Source organism: Lampetra planeri, chromosome 51 (genome assembly GCF_965212315.1).
Source record: "Lampetra planeri chromosome 51, kcLamPlan1.2.h2, whole genome shotgun sequence".
Taxonomy (NCBI): domain Eukaryota; kingdom Metazoa; phylum Chordata; class Hyperoartia; order Petromyzontiformes; family Petromyzontidae; genus Lampetra; species Lampetra planeri.
The window spans coordinates 3,337,620-3,350,809 of record NC_136157.1 but is presented as its reverse complement, the minus strand read 5'-3'; the positions used below and the strand labels follow the sequence as shown (position 1 = coordinate 3,350,809).

The 13,190-nt window shown below is 49.5% G+C and overlaps 1 protein-coding gene across 2 annotated transcripts; it reads right to left on the bottom strand.

The window, feature by feature from the left end:
* Positions 1-654: 654 nt before the first annotated feature.
* LOC144734470 (P2Y purinoceptor 4-like) lies at positions 655-6,202 on the bottom strand. 2 transcript variants are annotated; one of them, XM_078616669.1, is made up of 2 exons: positions 5,356-6,202; positions 655-4,072 (listed from the first exon to the last, which is right to left on the bottom strand). In XM_078616669.1, the coding sequence occupies exon 2, from the start codon at positions 4,039-4,041 to the stop codon at positions 2,926-2,928; it is 1,116 nt and encodes a 371-aa protein (XP_078472795.1). In that variant the 5' UTR covers positions 4,042-4,072; positions 5,356-6,202; the 3' UTR covers positions 655-2,925. The 2 variants fall into 2 exon arrangements, with proteins under 2 accessions (XP_078472795.1, XP_078472796.1); XM_078616670.1 differs by having other exon boundaries at positions 5,371-6,202.
* Positions 6,203-13,190: the final 6,988 nt, after the last annotated feature.

The following is a 13,190-nucleotide window of genomic DNA, read 5'->3' as shown; positions in this document are numbered from 1 at the left end:
TTTTTCTTTTTTTAACGCAGCATGATGCGCTCACCTCGTTGCAGCTCAATCTCTGTGCGGATTTGTAGGCTAATTAAACATGAAACTAAATGATGACTTAAAGCTTTCGTGACTGCAGGAATTCACATTCTTTGGGTCTTTCGGTAAAGCCACGTAGATATGAAAATAATAATAAAAATATCACGACGATTGCTTGTGTTGCGATCGAAACGTCTTGATATTTTTTTTGTATTATTTTCCTATCTACGTGGCTTTACCAAAAGACCCAAAGAATATGAAACTAAATGGTCCACGATGAAGTTATGACGATGATTCCACCATACATGTGCCACATTTAACACATTCCTGCGGAGGGAGCTGGTAGGAACGTTGGGTTGCTCGGTCAATGGCCAGGGTCAACGGCGGCGTGGTGTATTCCGCAAATATGGCCGACTGTGAGGGCGGGCACAAGCCGGCGTGAGTAGGTTAAACGTTTAGTTGTATAAGGGCACCACGGGGTGACCAGCCCCTCCCCACCCAGCCCCACCCCTCCCACCCCCCACCCAGCCCCACCCTTCCCACCCCCCACCCAGCCCCTCCCCACCTTCCTCTCCCCACCCGCTCCTCCCTCCCCACCCAGCCCCTCCCCTGCACGACGGACACAATAATCCCCTGTGGGCTGGTGTAACCAGGAGGTTCCTACCAGTATAACGTTTTCAACGTTGCACAATCTGTACTGAAAAAAATAACCAAGAGGTATTGCCAGAATTGATTTACTTCTTGGTCAAGTCGTGTACAAATGTATGTCGTTAACTCTCCTCCACCGGTGTGTGTATGTACGTTGAACTTCTTTCGCACCGTACACAGCCAACTGTGCTAATAGGATGTGTTGGAAAGCAACCTCAGAGTATTGAAATGGATAAACGACATTTCGCTACAGATTGCAACCAGCATCATCAGGTAGTTAACAGGAGCTCAGACCTCAAGTGAACGTGCTTCCTTATCCGGGTCCTTAGGTAGATGACATGACGTCACGGCGCAGTCATGCACGTGATTTGGTGCAATCATTAGTTGATTGATTTGGTTGTGAATGGCATGTTAGTGTTGTGAGGTAAATCTATTTAGCGATTTGGTGAAAACAGGCTATTCTTAATCATGTTCAGGTATATTGTTACGTTTGTTTGTTGTGAAACGTTGCGACAACATAATGTTCATTCAAGCAACCTCATGGTAACACCATTGCCCTAACGTTTATGTTTTGCTGGTTAATTGATCACTCACCGCCTTTGTAATGAATTTTTGGTTATTGAATAATAAGGTCTTTGTGTTTATTAAACCTTAAAAATATCTCAAAGGAGTATTGCCGGCAAACACTGAAGATTTGGTTTAGACCAAGCAAATTAATTGCGTAAACAAATCCTGTGCAGCTGTTAGTTTGAAAATACAATCTAATGTCGAGAGATGAAAACACCTCATTAAAAGAAATACAGGGACTCCTCTACTTACAAACATCCGACTTGCGAACTTTCAGAGATACGAACAAACCTGTCCGTATGTCCAGTTGCCTGTTCGGACCGAGATACGTAAGATCAACCGTCGTGCAATAGATGGCGGTGGTGGCATCAACATATATAGAACGTGAAGAACCAGTGGCATCTACATCTACAGAATGTGAAGAACCAGTGGCATCTACAGAACATGAATAATCAGTAGCATCTACATATACAGAACATGAAGAACCAGTGGCATCTACATCTGCAGAACGTGAAGAACCAGTGGTATCTACATCTACAGAACATGAAGAACCAGTGGCATCTACATCTGCAGAACGTGAAGAACCAGTGGCATCTACATCTGCAGAACGTGAAGAACCAGTGGTATCTACATCTACAGAACGTGAACAACCAGTGGCATCTACATCTGCAGAACGTGAAGAACCAGTGGCATCTACATCTACAGCATGTAAAGAACCAGTGGCATCTACAGAACATGAATAATCAGTAGCATCTAAATATACAGAACATGAAGAACCAGTGGCATCTACATCTGCAGAACGTGAAGAACCAGTGGTATCTACATCTACAGAACATGAAGAACCAGTGGCATCTACATCTGCAGAACGTGAAGAACCAGTGGCATCAACATCTGCAGAACGTGAAGAACCAGTGGTATCTACATCTACAGAACGTGAAGAACCAGTGGCATCTACATCTACAGAACGTGAAGAACCAGTGGCATCTACATCCACAGGAGATTATACAACGTTTAAAATCAATCCCCGTGTTTAGTGTACACGTCGTACAATATGTTTGGAATCGACAGGAGTAAAGTTGGACTTACGAACATACCTCTGGGACCTAACTCGTTCTTTAGTAGAGGAGTCCCCGTATGTAAAATACATTTATAGAAAACAAAAACCACTCGCTTATAAAATGAAGGCCGCTTCAACATGCCAACGTGGGGCCAAAGTCGATATGCGGTTCGAGCCAACGTTGACCCAACGTTTCCCCGATCGTTCCTAGTTTACTGGGTTTATGGATGAATTTAAAACGAGAATAAATCAAGACAACCACATTCTTCCGCATTAATCGCTGAGGTCCCAAATACAGTAACTATAAACACATTTTTCAATCATTCACATTATTATGCGCACTTACAAAATACTCCCTGACCACGAATCTCCCAACTATTGCAACTTTACAATCTCTCACGATTATTACGCACATTCCGCCAGTTACACAAGCAAATCCGATCGTACAAACACACGACTGAAATTATTAACTCAGCAGCGGCTTAATCGTAGGCCCGCTGCTGCTACTACTGCTGCTACTGCTGCTGCACCTTCAGCTGCCACACGTAGAAATGGTGAGAGATCGTGAGATCGGTGACGCGTGCGGTATTCCTGACCGACCTGCCCGCTGTCACAAGCCCACGGGCCTCAGTCGTCTACACGAGCGCGCTCTCCCGCTCCATGACCCCTTCGGCGCCGGTCCTTGGCGCGGCGCTCTTCGAGAACCGCACGGATTGCAGGAACTCCGCGCGGATCTTCTTGCTGGAGAAGACGAAGAGCAGCGGGTCGAGGCAGCAGTTGGCCGACGCCAAGGGACGCGTCACCTTGTAGGCGGTGTTCACGGCGTTCAGTAGGCCACACGATGCGTCGCCGACGCCTCTCATCGCGTAGTAGAGCGTGCGCGTCACGTGGAAGGGCACGAAGGAGATCGAGAAGACGAGCATCACCGTGAAGATGAGCCTCGTCGTCCTCATCCTGAAGGCCCGCGAGCGCTCGTTGAGGCCCGCGCCGCCGCCGGCGCGCAGCTTGCGGACGATCATGCAGTAGGACGCGAGGATGGAGCAGAGCGGCAGCGCGAACAGCGTGACGGACGTCACGTAGCTGTAGACGAGGAAGCTCTGGAAGCGCTCCTTGGTGGTGGTGTCCGGGCACACGATCTTGTTGGCCGACGCCGAGGGGGCCTTGGTGGTGGTGAACGAGAAGATGGGCGCCGTCTGAGCGAGCACCGCCACCCAGACGGCGGCGCAGACCCAGGGAGCGGCGCGCGCGCTCAGCAGATGGCCGGCGACGCGACCCACCGTGGGGCAGCCGCTCCAGTGCACCTTGAGGTAGCGGTGCGCGCTGATGCACGCCAGGAACATGATGCTCGTGTACATGTTGAAGTAGAACGTGAAGCGCGCCATGGAGCAGAGCGCGCCGCCGAAGGGCCAGTGGTTGCCGAGGGCGTAGTAGACGCCCAGCAGCGGCAGCGACAGGGTGTACAGGGTGTCCGACACGATGAGGTGGAACATGCAGTGGTAGTAGAAGTTCCACCTGCGCTTCTGTCTCAGGAAGATCCAGAGGGTGGCGCCGTTGAGGGGAGCTCCCAGGGCGAAGCACAGCCAGTAGGACAGGGGCAGCAGCACGTACTTGAAGTCCTCCTGGAAAGTGCAGCGGTACTGGCCAGGCGGCGGCCGCGGCGAGGCGCTGCTCCAGTTCGAGGACGTGTTCCACGGGGCCGGAGAGGTGAAGCTTGTCGAGAGCTCGTCCGGTTCCGTGAACAGGTCCATCATGTGGGGGTGGGGGGCACGCGCACACGCACACCTGTGGAGATGCAGGATGATGGCAACTATGTCTTCAGTTGTAATAGGTTTTTACCCTTTTAACTGGTACAAAATCTGACACCTTTATACAAGGCATCATGTTTGCAATAACCTCAACACAAGAAGTCAAAATGCAAACAAAAATAAACAACTCTGATGATGATAATGATATGCACTGTCATTGAAGTTGATTGGTCCACACCCGAGACAGCTTTCTTTAGAGCCTAGTCTCCATGCATCCATGATGTTGTGTGGATGCGCCGATGCCCGAGCAGCGTGTTTATAATTACAAGCCCATGGGCTGCACAACAATATAACAGCCTCCTACCGTTGTTATTGAGCTGATCTGGCCCATGCCTTCCAATTACTCCAGACCAGGTGCCAGCATCATGATCAACTCGGGTCACACACGAGCGCGCGCACGTGCGCTGCATCAGTCGAGTAGCTTGGCTGGCATGAGCCCCCACGGCAACACTCAACCCCGTAACGAGACCCGTATCGAGACCTTGCTTAAAGGGGATCATACAGAGCGTCAGGGGGGAGTTGGTCGGGGTGGAGGGCACGACAGAGCCAATGTCAAACTTTGAACACGTGCGAACCTCGAAACAGAATGAGCGACGGGACGATCTGCTTTTGTCTATTGTATATTCTTCTCTAGCGCTCACCCCCCCCCCCCCCGTGTATATTGAGGGGGCCTGAGGTTTCAGCAGCCCCCCCCCCCACCCCTTCCCTTCCCCAGGTGCCGTGCTGAATTGTATAAGCACAATACGAATATTTTTTGTATTATACCCTCTCTGGCAACAAAACGGGTGTTAAAGATGTTCAGACACCGGATACCTTTTGCAAGGACTCAAGTCTGCATTAACCGCACGTACTTGTGACCAAAACATGCAAACAATTACACTCTGATAATAATACTAATAACAGACGCATTGTCTTTGAAACTGATTGGCCTACGCCAGAGACAACCTGTTTCATAGTCACAAAGTGTAAAGCCTATTCTTATTATTTCCCCCCATCAATTTGATACTGTAAGAAAAGTCCCATGGATACATGCTAGAATAACATTCAGCTAGAATAGCATTCAGCATGTATGCTAGAATTCCTGAAGGACCTCCCCAGGGACGTGGAGCGAAACATCGGACATCGTGCCGAACAACACGAGGTAGACAATCCGTCAACAAAACCCCAAAAAATACATCGACAAAGCAGCGGTGACAACTCTACGGCTTCGATAACGCTGCCGGCGTTGTTGATTTCGTTGCTGTTGTTGTTGTTACTTACTTCACTCGTCCTCACCTTGCCTCTGGAGGTTCACCGCTTGGTGACTTGAAGTGCCTCTTATCAGCAGCGCCCGTTGTGGTTCTGCGATAAGTTTGCGGGCTGCCCGGGTGGGAAGGGGGGGGGGGTCTTGTCGCACTCGTGGCACCAGTTGGAGTGGGTGTGGCTCACGAGCGCACGGAAGTTTCCGTTCCCTCGTGGAGTCAGCGGATTTCAGCCGGCGACGCCCTCTGCAAAAGCCGACGACTGAGTTCGATTCCCGAGCCTGGCTCTTGGCATCAGCGGCGATGTCTGCACCGGCACGGGCGTGCCACCGAACGCTCTCTTCGCGAATTCTCGCACTGACTAGCGCGGGGAAGTATGGTCAAAATGACACCTCCTCCCCCCCCCCACGATACGCACGAAGCGTGGATTGGCAAAGGGCTGTACATGCACTGTGTGGAGCAATGTCGTCGCCGCTTCGTGTGCAGGGTCTCGGTGGGTCGTTGCATCGCGCCAGCGAGCGAGACAGCGACGGCGTGGAGAGGGAGGCCTTCGTCCAGAAGTGGATAGATCATGGCCGATGGTGATTGTAATTGTACGCATGGGATAGAGGATCGCTGAGTTTGACTAGCATTGAACAATTGACTTGCCCGTCAAGGTTCAACAGCTCCAATTAGACATGTACAATTGCTGGTTGAAAGTTATCTTTCGTTCGAAGCAGTAATTGGAATTAAAAGTACCGAATTGCCACTTTGGCCTATCAACCCGAACTACAAACCACTGCAACCCACTGTAGTGTGAGCTCCTTCGACGGAGGAGTAAGAACGAAACCGCACCAAGTCTCCCTGCTGAAGCCCTCTCGTGGTGAGCAAAACTCGACATTGGCATTTAGCCCCTGAATATATGAATAAATATTACAATGGGGGCCGTGCATAAATGACGTCACGCGATTTAGGACGATTTTTGACCCCCCCCCCCCCCTTCGTCACACGGCGTCACAAAAATTCAGACCTCCCCCTCAAATATGACGTCACAAACTCTGCCCCCTCCAAAAAAAAATTAAACATGCTTCAAATTGACTATGAGACCTCCTTTACCAGTGGCAAAATATAGTAATAGGTTTTTACCCTTTCAACTGGTACAAAAAATAAAAGCTGTCTCGGGTGTGGACCAATCAACTTCAAGGACAGTGCATATCATTATCATTATCAGAGTTGTTTCTTTTTCTTTGCATTTTAACTGCTTGTTTTGTGGTTATTGCAAACATGATGCCTTGTATAAAGGTGTCAGTTTTTGTACCAGTTGAAAGGGTAAAACCTATTACTATGCTTCAAATCGCTTTAAACTATTGTCATTGTAGTGCGTATTTAATGTGGCGCTGCACTCTGATGTTGTAGGAGAAAACATTTATTAAAAAGTATATTTAATTAAGTAGAACGTGTTGTCTATATTTATTTAAAGTTGCGCATTTTGATGTGACGTCACATTTCTCAAACACCCCTCTCCTCTCGTCACACATCGTCACAAATGTCTGACCCTTCCCTCCCCCCTAGGTGCGTGACGTCATTTATGGACGGCCCCCTTGCGCAGGGATCGACAACTAAAATACCAAGAAAATACTTTCTTTCGATTTCGGGAAAAAAAAAACCCTCAATATTTCAAGATTCGCAACGCGTTGTGGTGAATACGAGACGGCGGTTCTCAATTGAATAACGGTCACGAGGCAGTGCTGAACGAGACGCACGTGGCACCGGACCTGCAGGTTGCTAACCCCCTGCCTGGTTCCATGCGCAAGTCGAGAATGAAACTGCAGTACATCCCACGTGGCGTGCAGCAGAGCGCAGTAGGGCGACATCTATTGCTAAGCTCCCACGTCGAATGCACCCCGAGTCCCCGACTCCCCGCGTTGACCAGCGTGGTGAAGTATGGTCATATTATCACCCCACGATCTGCACAGCGTCGTTCAGTTCAGTTCATTCAGTTTCATTCATTAGGTATAGCCCTGTGAGCCATTCGGCTTTTGAATCGGACGCAACCGCAACAAAACAAAAACATGAACAAGAAACATCTGAAAGTGACCACACGCAACAGAAGAATCTAGGAACAAACAGCAAAGTCGTCGTGGGGCTCTTATCATGCAGTCACAAATGCCACGTGTTCCCGTGCGAATTAAACACAACATCCCGTGGCGAGATGTCAACTACCTCGCCTGGCACGTAGGAGGTTGTGTGTACGCGTGTGTGGGGAGCGGTAGTGTAGCGGTTAGCGCGCTGCGCTACGAACCCGGCGACCAGAGTTCGATTCCCGCTCACGGCCAACATCAGTGACGATTATCTGAACCGGTCCTGGGCCTCGTCTAGGTCGACTCAACCTCAAATGAGTACCTGGTGCGATGTTTAAACATCGCTGCTAGGGATACAAAGGTGGCCGGGCGTGGTGTTGGCCACCCACCCCCTCGTGTGCCGTCCCGGCCTTTATAGGTGTTCGCTAGCAGCACTTGCCCCTACAGTCTGTTAAGGCTATACGGGGGGGGATCTTTGTCTTGTGTGTCTCTCTCCCTGGGGAATTTTCTCCGGGTCCGCCGGTTTTCCGCCCTCCGCATTTAGAATCAACGTCGCCACGCGTTTCGAGGATTTGGCTACTGCTCGACATTTCCATACTACGATGAGCCACTTGGTGGAGCTGTCATATGCGAAAGCCGGGTCGCTTAGGGGCCGTCCATAAATGACGCCACGCACCTAGGGGGTGAGGGGGGGCGGTTTGACATTTGTGACGATGTGTGACGAGGAGGGGGGGGGGGGTTGAGAAATGTGACGTCACATCAAAATGCGCAACTTTAAATAAATATAGACAACACGTTCCACTTAATTAAATATACTTTTTAATAAATGTTTTCTCCTACAACATCAGAGTTGCAGCGCCACATTAAATACGCACTACAATGACAATAGTTTAAAGCGATTTGAAGCATGTTTTATTTTTTGGGGGGTGGGGCGGCAGGGCTTTGTGACGTCATATTTGAGGGGGAGGTCTGACTTTTTGTGACGCCGTGTGACAAAGTGGGAGGGGGGTCAAAAATCGTCCAAAATCGCGTAACGTCATTTATGGACGGCCCCTTATGGATAAGAGCCGCATGGCTCAGTGGGCCTTACACCTTATATAAAAGAAGCTAAATTGTACGTTTTAAGAAAAAAATGCATTGAATGAAACTTAGGAATACCGAGGGAATCCCATACAGAGCACCTGGGTAGCATTCAAGCCCTACACACAAAGGCTCAACCGAGTTGGGAGTCCCAACCCGATCACCTCTCGCTGCGAGGAACACGTGTGCCCCCCTCCGCTCGTCTGGGAAACACGCCACCTCCGCAATTGCGTTGCGACAATGTCAGTGTCTAGTTTAGCACGTCGCAGGCTTTCGCGACCAATATTATTCGTGATAAAGGTTTTTTTTTGGGGTGAGATCGCGTAACTAACACATTCCTGCGGAGGGAGCTGGTAGGAACGTTGGGTTGCTCGGTCAATGGCCAGGGTCAACGGCGGCGTGGTGTATTCCGCAAATATGCCCGACTGTGAGGGCGGGCACAAGCCGGCGTGAGTAGGTTAAACGTTGAGTTTTATAAGGGCACCACGGGGTGACCAGCCCCACCCCACCCAGCCACCCCCCTCCCATCCCCCACCCAGCCCCACCCTCCCCACCCAGCCCCTCCCCACCCTCCCCACCCAGCCCCTCCCCACCCAGCCCCCACCCAGCCCCTCCCCACACAGCCCCTCCCTCCCCACCCAGCCCCTCCCTGCACGACGGACACAATAATCCCCTGTGGGCTGGTGTAACCAGGAGGTTCCTACCAGTATTAATGTGTCGAAACCCTCCAACACCCGACACAGCCAATTAGTAAAGGGATTTGTCACGTAAAGAAAACGTGCGAATCTCTTCTGGAAAATCGCCCGATGATGCCGGATGTAATTACCAGCGAAACGTCGTACTACTCACATTGTAAATGTTGTGGATTTACTCTCCAACGCGCACCGGTGGGCTGAAGTAGTAAACGAATTGGCACGTTTTTGTTTAAACTTAATTTGAAGCTTTCGTGACTGCCGGAATTACTCTTTGGTTCTTTCGGTAAAGTCACGTAGAAATAAATAAAATCGTAATAGAATTTGACGTTTCGATTGCACCACAAGCAACCATCATCAGGTACAAATGAATGAGAAAACAAACATAGTAAACTTGGAAATATAATGCGATACAACACAGAGAGTCGGTCAACACAACAGTCAACACCCCACCTGGTTGATTACGTTCTTCCAAGGATTGCTAAATTTGAGAGAGAGACAAAACACAGACACGGAGACACACAGACAGACACACAAGCAGAGAGAGACTCACACAGAGACACACACAGAGAGAGAGACACACAGACACACAGACAGACACACAAGCAGAGAGAGACTCACACAGAGACACAAACAGAGAGAGACACACAGACACACAGACAGACACACAAGCAGGGAGAGACACACAGACAGACACACAAACAGAGAGAAACACACACAGAGACACACAGACAGACACACAAACAGAGAGAGACTCACACAGAGACACACAGGGAGAGACACACACATAGGCACACAGAAAGACAACGTTTTGTTTACGTAACAAATCCCTTACTAATTAGCTGCGTCGGGTGGTGGAGGGTTTCGACGCATTTATACTTACGCGATCTCACCAAAAAAAAGACCCCTTCATCATGAATGTCAGTTGTTCTTCACTCATCTTCAGAGGGGAGGGCCACTGTCGCCGATGAGACATCGCCGGTGATTTCGAAAATTGTACTGGTTTGGCCATGTTTGTTTGTTGTAGTACGGAGTAAGACTGATGGCCTTAATCTAAGTTGTCTTGTGGTTGTTGTTGTTTGACTTGCATCCCACTGGGATTTTTGCACACAGCGTTGGTGTACGGTGTTTTTTCTGCAATATTTTGCTGTCTTTTCTTGGATTTTCTGTTTGCACTTAGTCACATATTCACTTTAAGATGTTTTTTGTTCATGTTTTAGTTTTTTGTTTGTTGCGGTTGCACCCGATTCAAGAGCCGAATGGCTCACAGGGCTATACCTAATAAATGAATTGAACTTGAACCGGTGTGAGGGCAGCCACATTTGAAACCAGCGTGTGTTTTGACGGCAGCACGACGGTGAGGGTGGTGTTTTTAAAATGTGTGTATCGCCGGGGGGGGGGCTACAAGTTCAAGTTAATTTATTAGGTATAGCCCTGTGAGCCATTCGGCTCTTGAATCGGGTGCAACCGCAATAAACAAAAAACAAAAACATGAACAAAAAACATCTTAAAGTGAATATGTGACTAAGTGCAAACAGAAAATCCAAGAAAAGACAGCAAAACATTGCAGAAAAAAAACCGTACACCAACGCTGTGTGCAAAAATCCCAGTGGGATGCAAGTCAAACAACAACAACGACCACAAGACAGGGGCCGCATTCAAGGCCACCAGGAGCCCGCCAGTGACCCGCGGGCCCTATGCAATGAAGAACCACGGCGCTATTGCAACTTGCTCGCGAGCAAAGTCAACGTCCCGAGCACTTGACCCACTGCCGAGGTCGTCACATTGTCGGCTCGTGCGTCGCTTCACATTGAGAGTCGCGGTCGGAGGCCGACATCTCCCAGTGGACCCAACCCACGGGATGGGAAGGATGACGGGGTGGGTGGGGGGCTGCAACATCAATTCCCGCACCTCCGATTAGCACGGTTGGCTACGTACGGTGAGAAAAAAGTCCAACGCACATCCATGATAATCGTGCGTGAAGTTTTCTCCGGCCGGGATCATCATCATCATCGTTTTATCACGCGTGTCAGCGCGTGTGTCGCAAACATATTTCACAGATTTATTTTAAAACGCTCATCCGTCGCGTTTCAGTGCACAACGATGTGATCAACTCTCTATTCATGGTCATCATCAACAAGTTCATCGTCAGCTATGATCAAGCCGCTGCTGGATGAAGGTCCACCCCATTCTGTCGCTGTGCCGTCCACGGCTCTGCAATGCGGGCAGACGTCAAGCAGCCGCTCGCGAGCGGAGTCCGTCGCTCCATCTCCGCGCTGGACGTCCATCTCTCTCATGCACGTCCCCTCGTCCGATTGGCTGCCACTGATGTGCTCATTCTGCCCAAGCCCGGTCTCCTTTCTTAACGCGCATTGTCACTTCAGCCCGCCTATACGGTCTCTAATCGACCTCTCATATCAATATTAGCAGCGCGAGCGTGTACACAAGCCATGATGGAAACGAACCGAAACAATTTTGTATTTTACCAGGTAAGGTCCACTCGACCTGGCTATCACAAATGACAGCTCAACGAAGTGGCTCATCGTGTGGAAATTCATAGTAGACAAATACTCTAAATGTTGTTTCTCAATGTGGAGAGAAAAACCGGACGACCCGGAGAAAAATCCACGCGACCACGAGGCGAGAGAGAGAGAGACACGCAAACTCCAAATCTACCGCAGGCGTCCGGGTCGGGATCGAACCCACGATCTCCTGCATACCAGGCCAGGTGGTTTATAATCTCCTAGCCACCGCGACGCTCCTCCGTTCTGAACCCTGAGTTCGACTCCCTTCCGCAGGCTCAGTGCGTGTCTATATAAACACGTTCCTTCGGAGTGGACAGGTAGGAACTTGGTTGGACAGCGCATTCGTGCAAGAGAGAAAGCTCGCGGTCACGTGACACACTTCAACCAATTCGGGAGCGTACATGTTTGGGAGGGGCTATGCACGACAGACAAATAATCCCTGGTGGGCAGTGTGGAACCTGTTGTTCCTACCTGTATAAACCCCTCCTGGCCTCCGCCACCGACGTTCAACCAACCCCGCGTTTCGCGGCTCCATCTCCACGGTGAGCGGCCCCTCGAACGCGTTCCCTCCGCTCGTCCCTCGCCCGCAACGCCGTCGTTATTGCCAAACCCGAACCTGGCCCAGCCTTCATCCCTTACAACGACGTGGAGCTGCCCCCCGGATAAGCGCGGGTCCCGTTTCATTTACACAGTGGGACCTTTGTTGACAGTATCCAAGTATGGAAAAAATAAGAATAGGTTTTACACTTTCTGGCAATAAAACAGGAGTTGTGTTAAAATGTTCGAACACCAAAGAGAAAACTTTTGCAAGGAATCAAGTGACTGCATTAACCACAGGTACTTGTGGTGAACATGCAAACAAAACATGGTCTGATAATGTATGCTGCATTTTTAAAGAACTGATTGGTCTACTGCAGTGACAGCATTCTTTAGGGCCTCGACTCACCGGTGTCAGACCAGAGAACGCCAAAAGGCGAACAGGACAAGGACAATGCCACCATCAGAGCATTTATAGCTCTGGGTGAGCAGATGCATCATGGGAACTTTTTATTGCCAGTATCAGAGTATGAACTTGATTCCCTGCAAAAGGTTTACATTTGGTGCTTGAACATCTTAACACAACTCCTGTTTTATAGCTTGAAAGGGTAAAACCTGTTCTTGTTTGTTCATACTTTGATACTGGCAATAAAGGTCCCGTTTCATAGCTGCTCACCCCGAGCTCTACATGATCTGGTGGTGGTATTGTTTTTGTACTCTCCGCCTTTTGGCGTTCTCTGGTCTGACACCGGTGAGACGAGGCCCGAAAGAATGCTGTCTCTGTTGAAGGCCAATCAGTTTAAAAACAATGCCAGATATTATTATCAGAGCATCTTTATTTGCATGTTCACCACAAGTACTCTGTGCGGTTAATGCGAATGTGATTCCTTGCAAAAGGTTTATATTTGGTGTTTAAGCATCGTAACTCCTCCTGTTTTATTGCCAGAAAGGGAAAAAAAA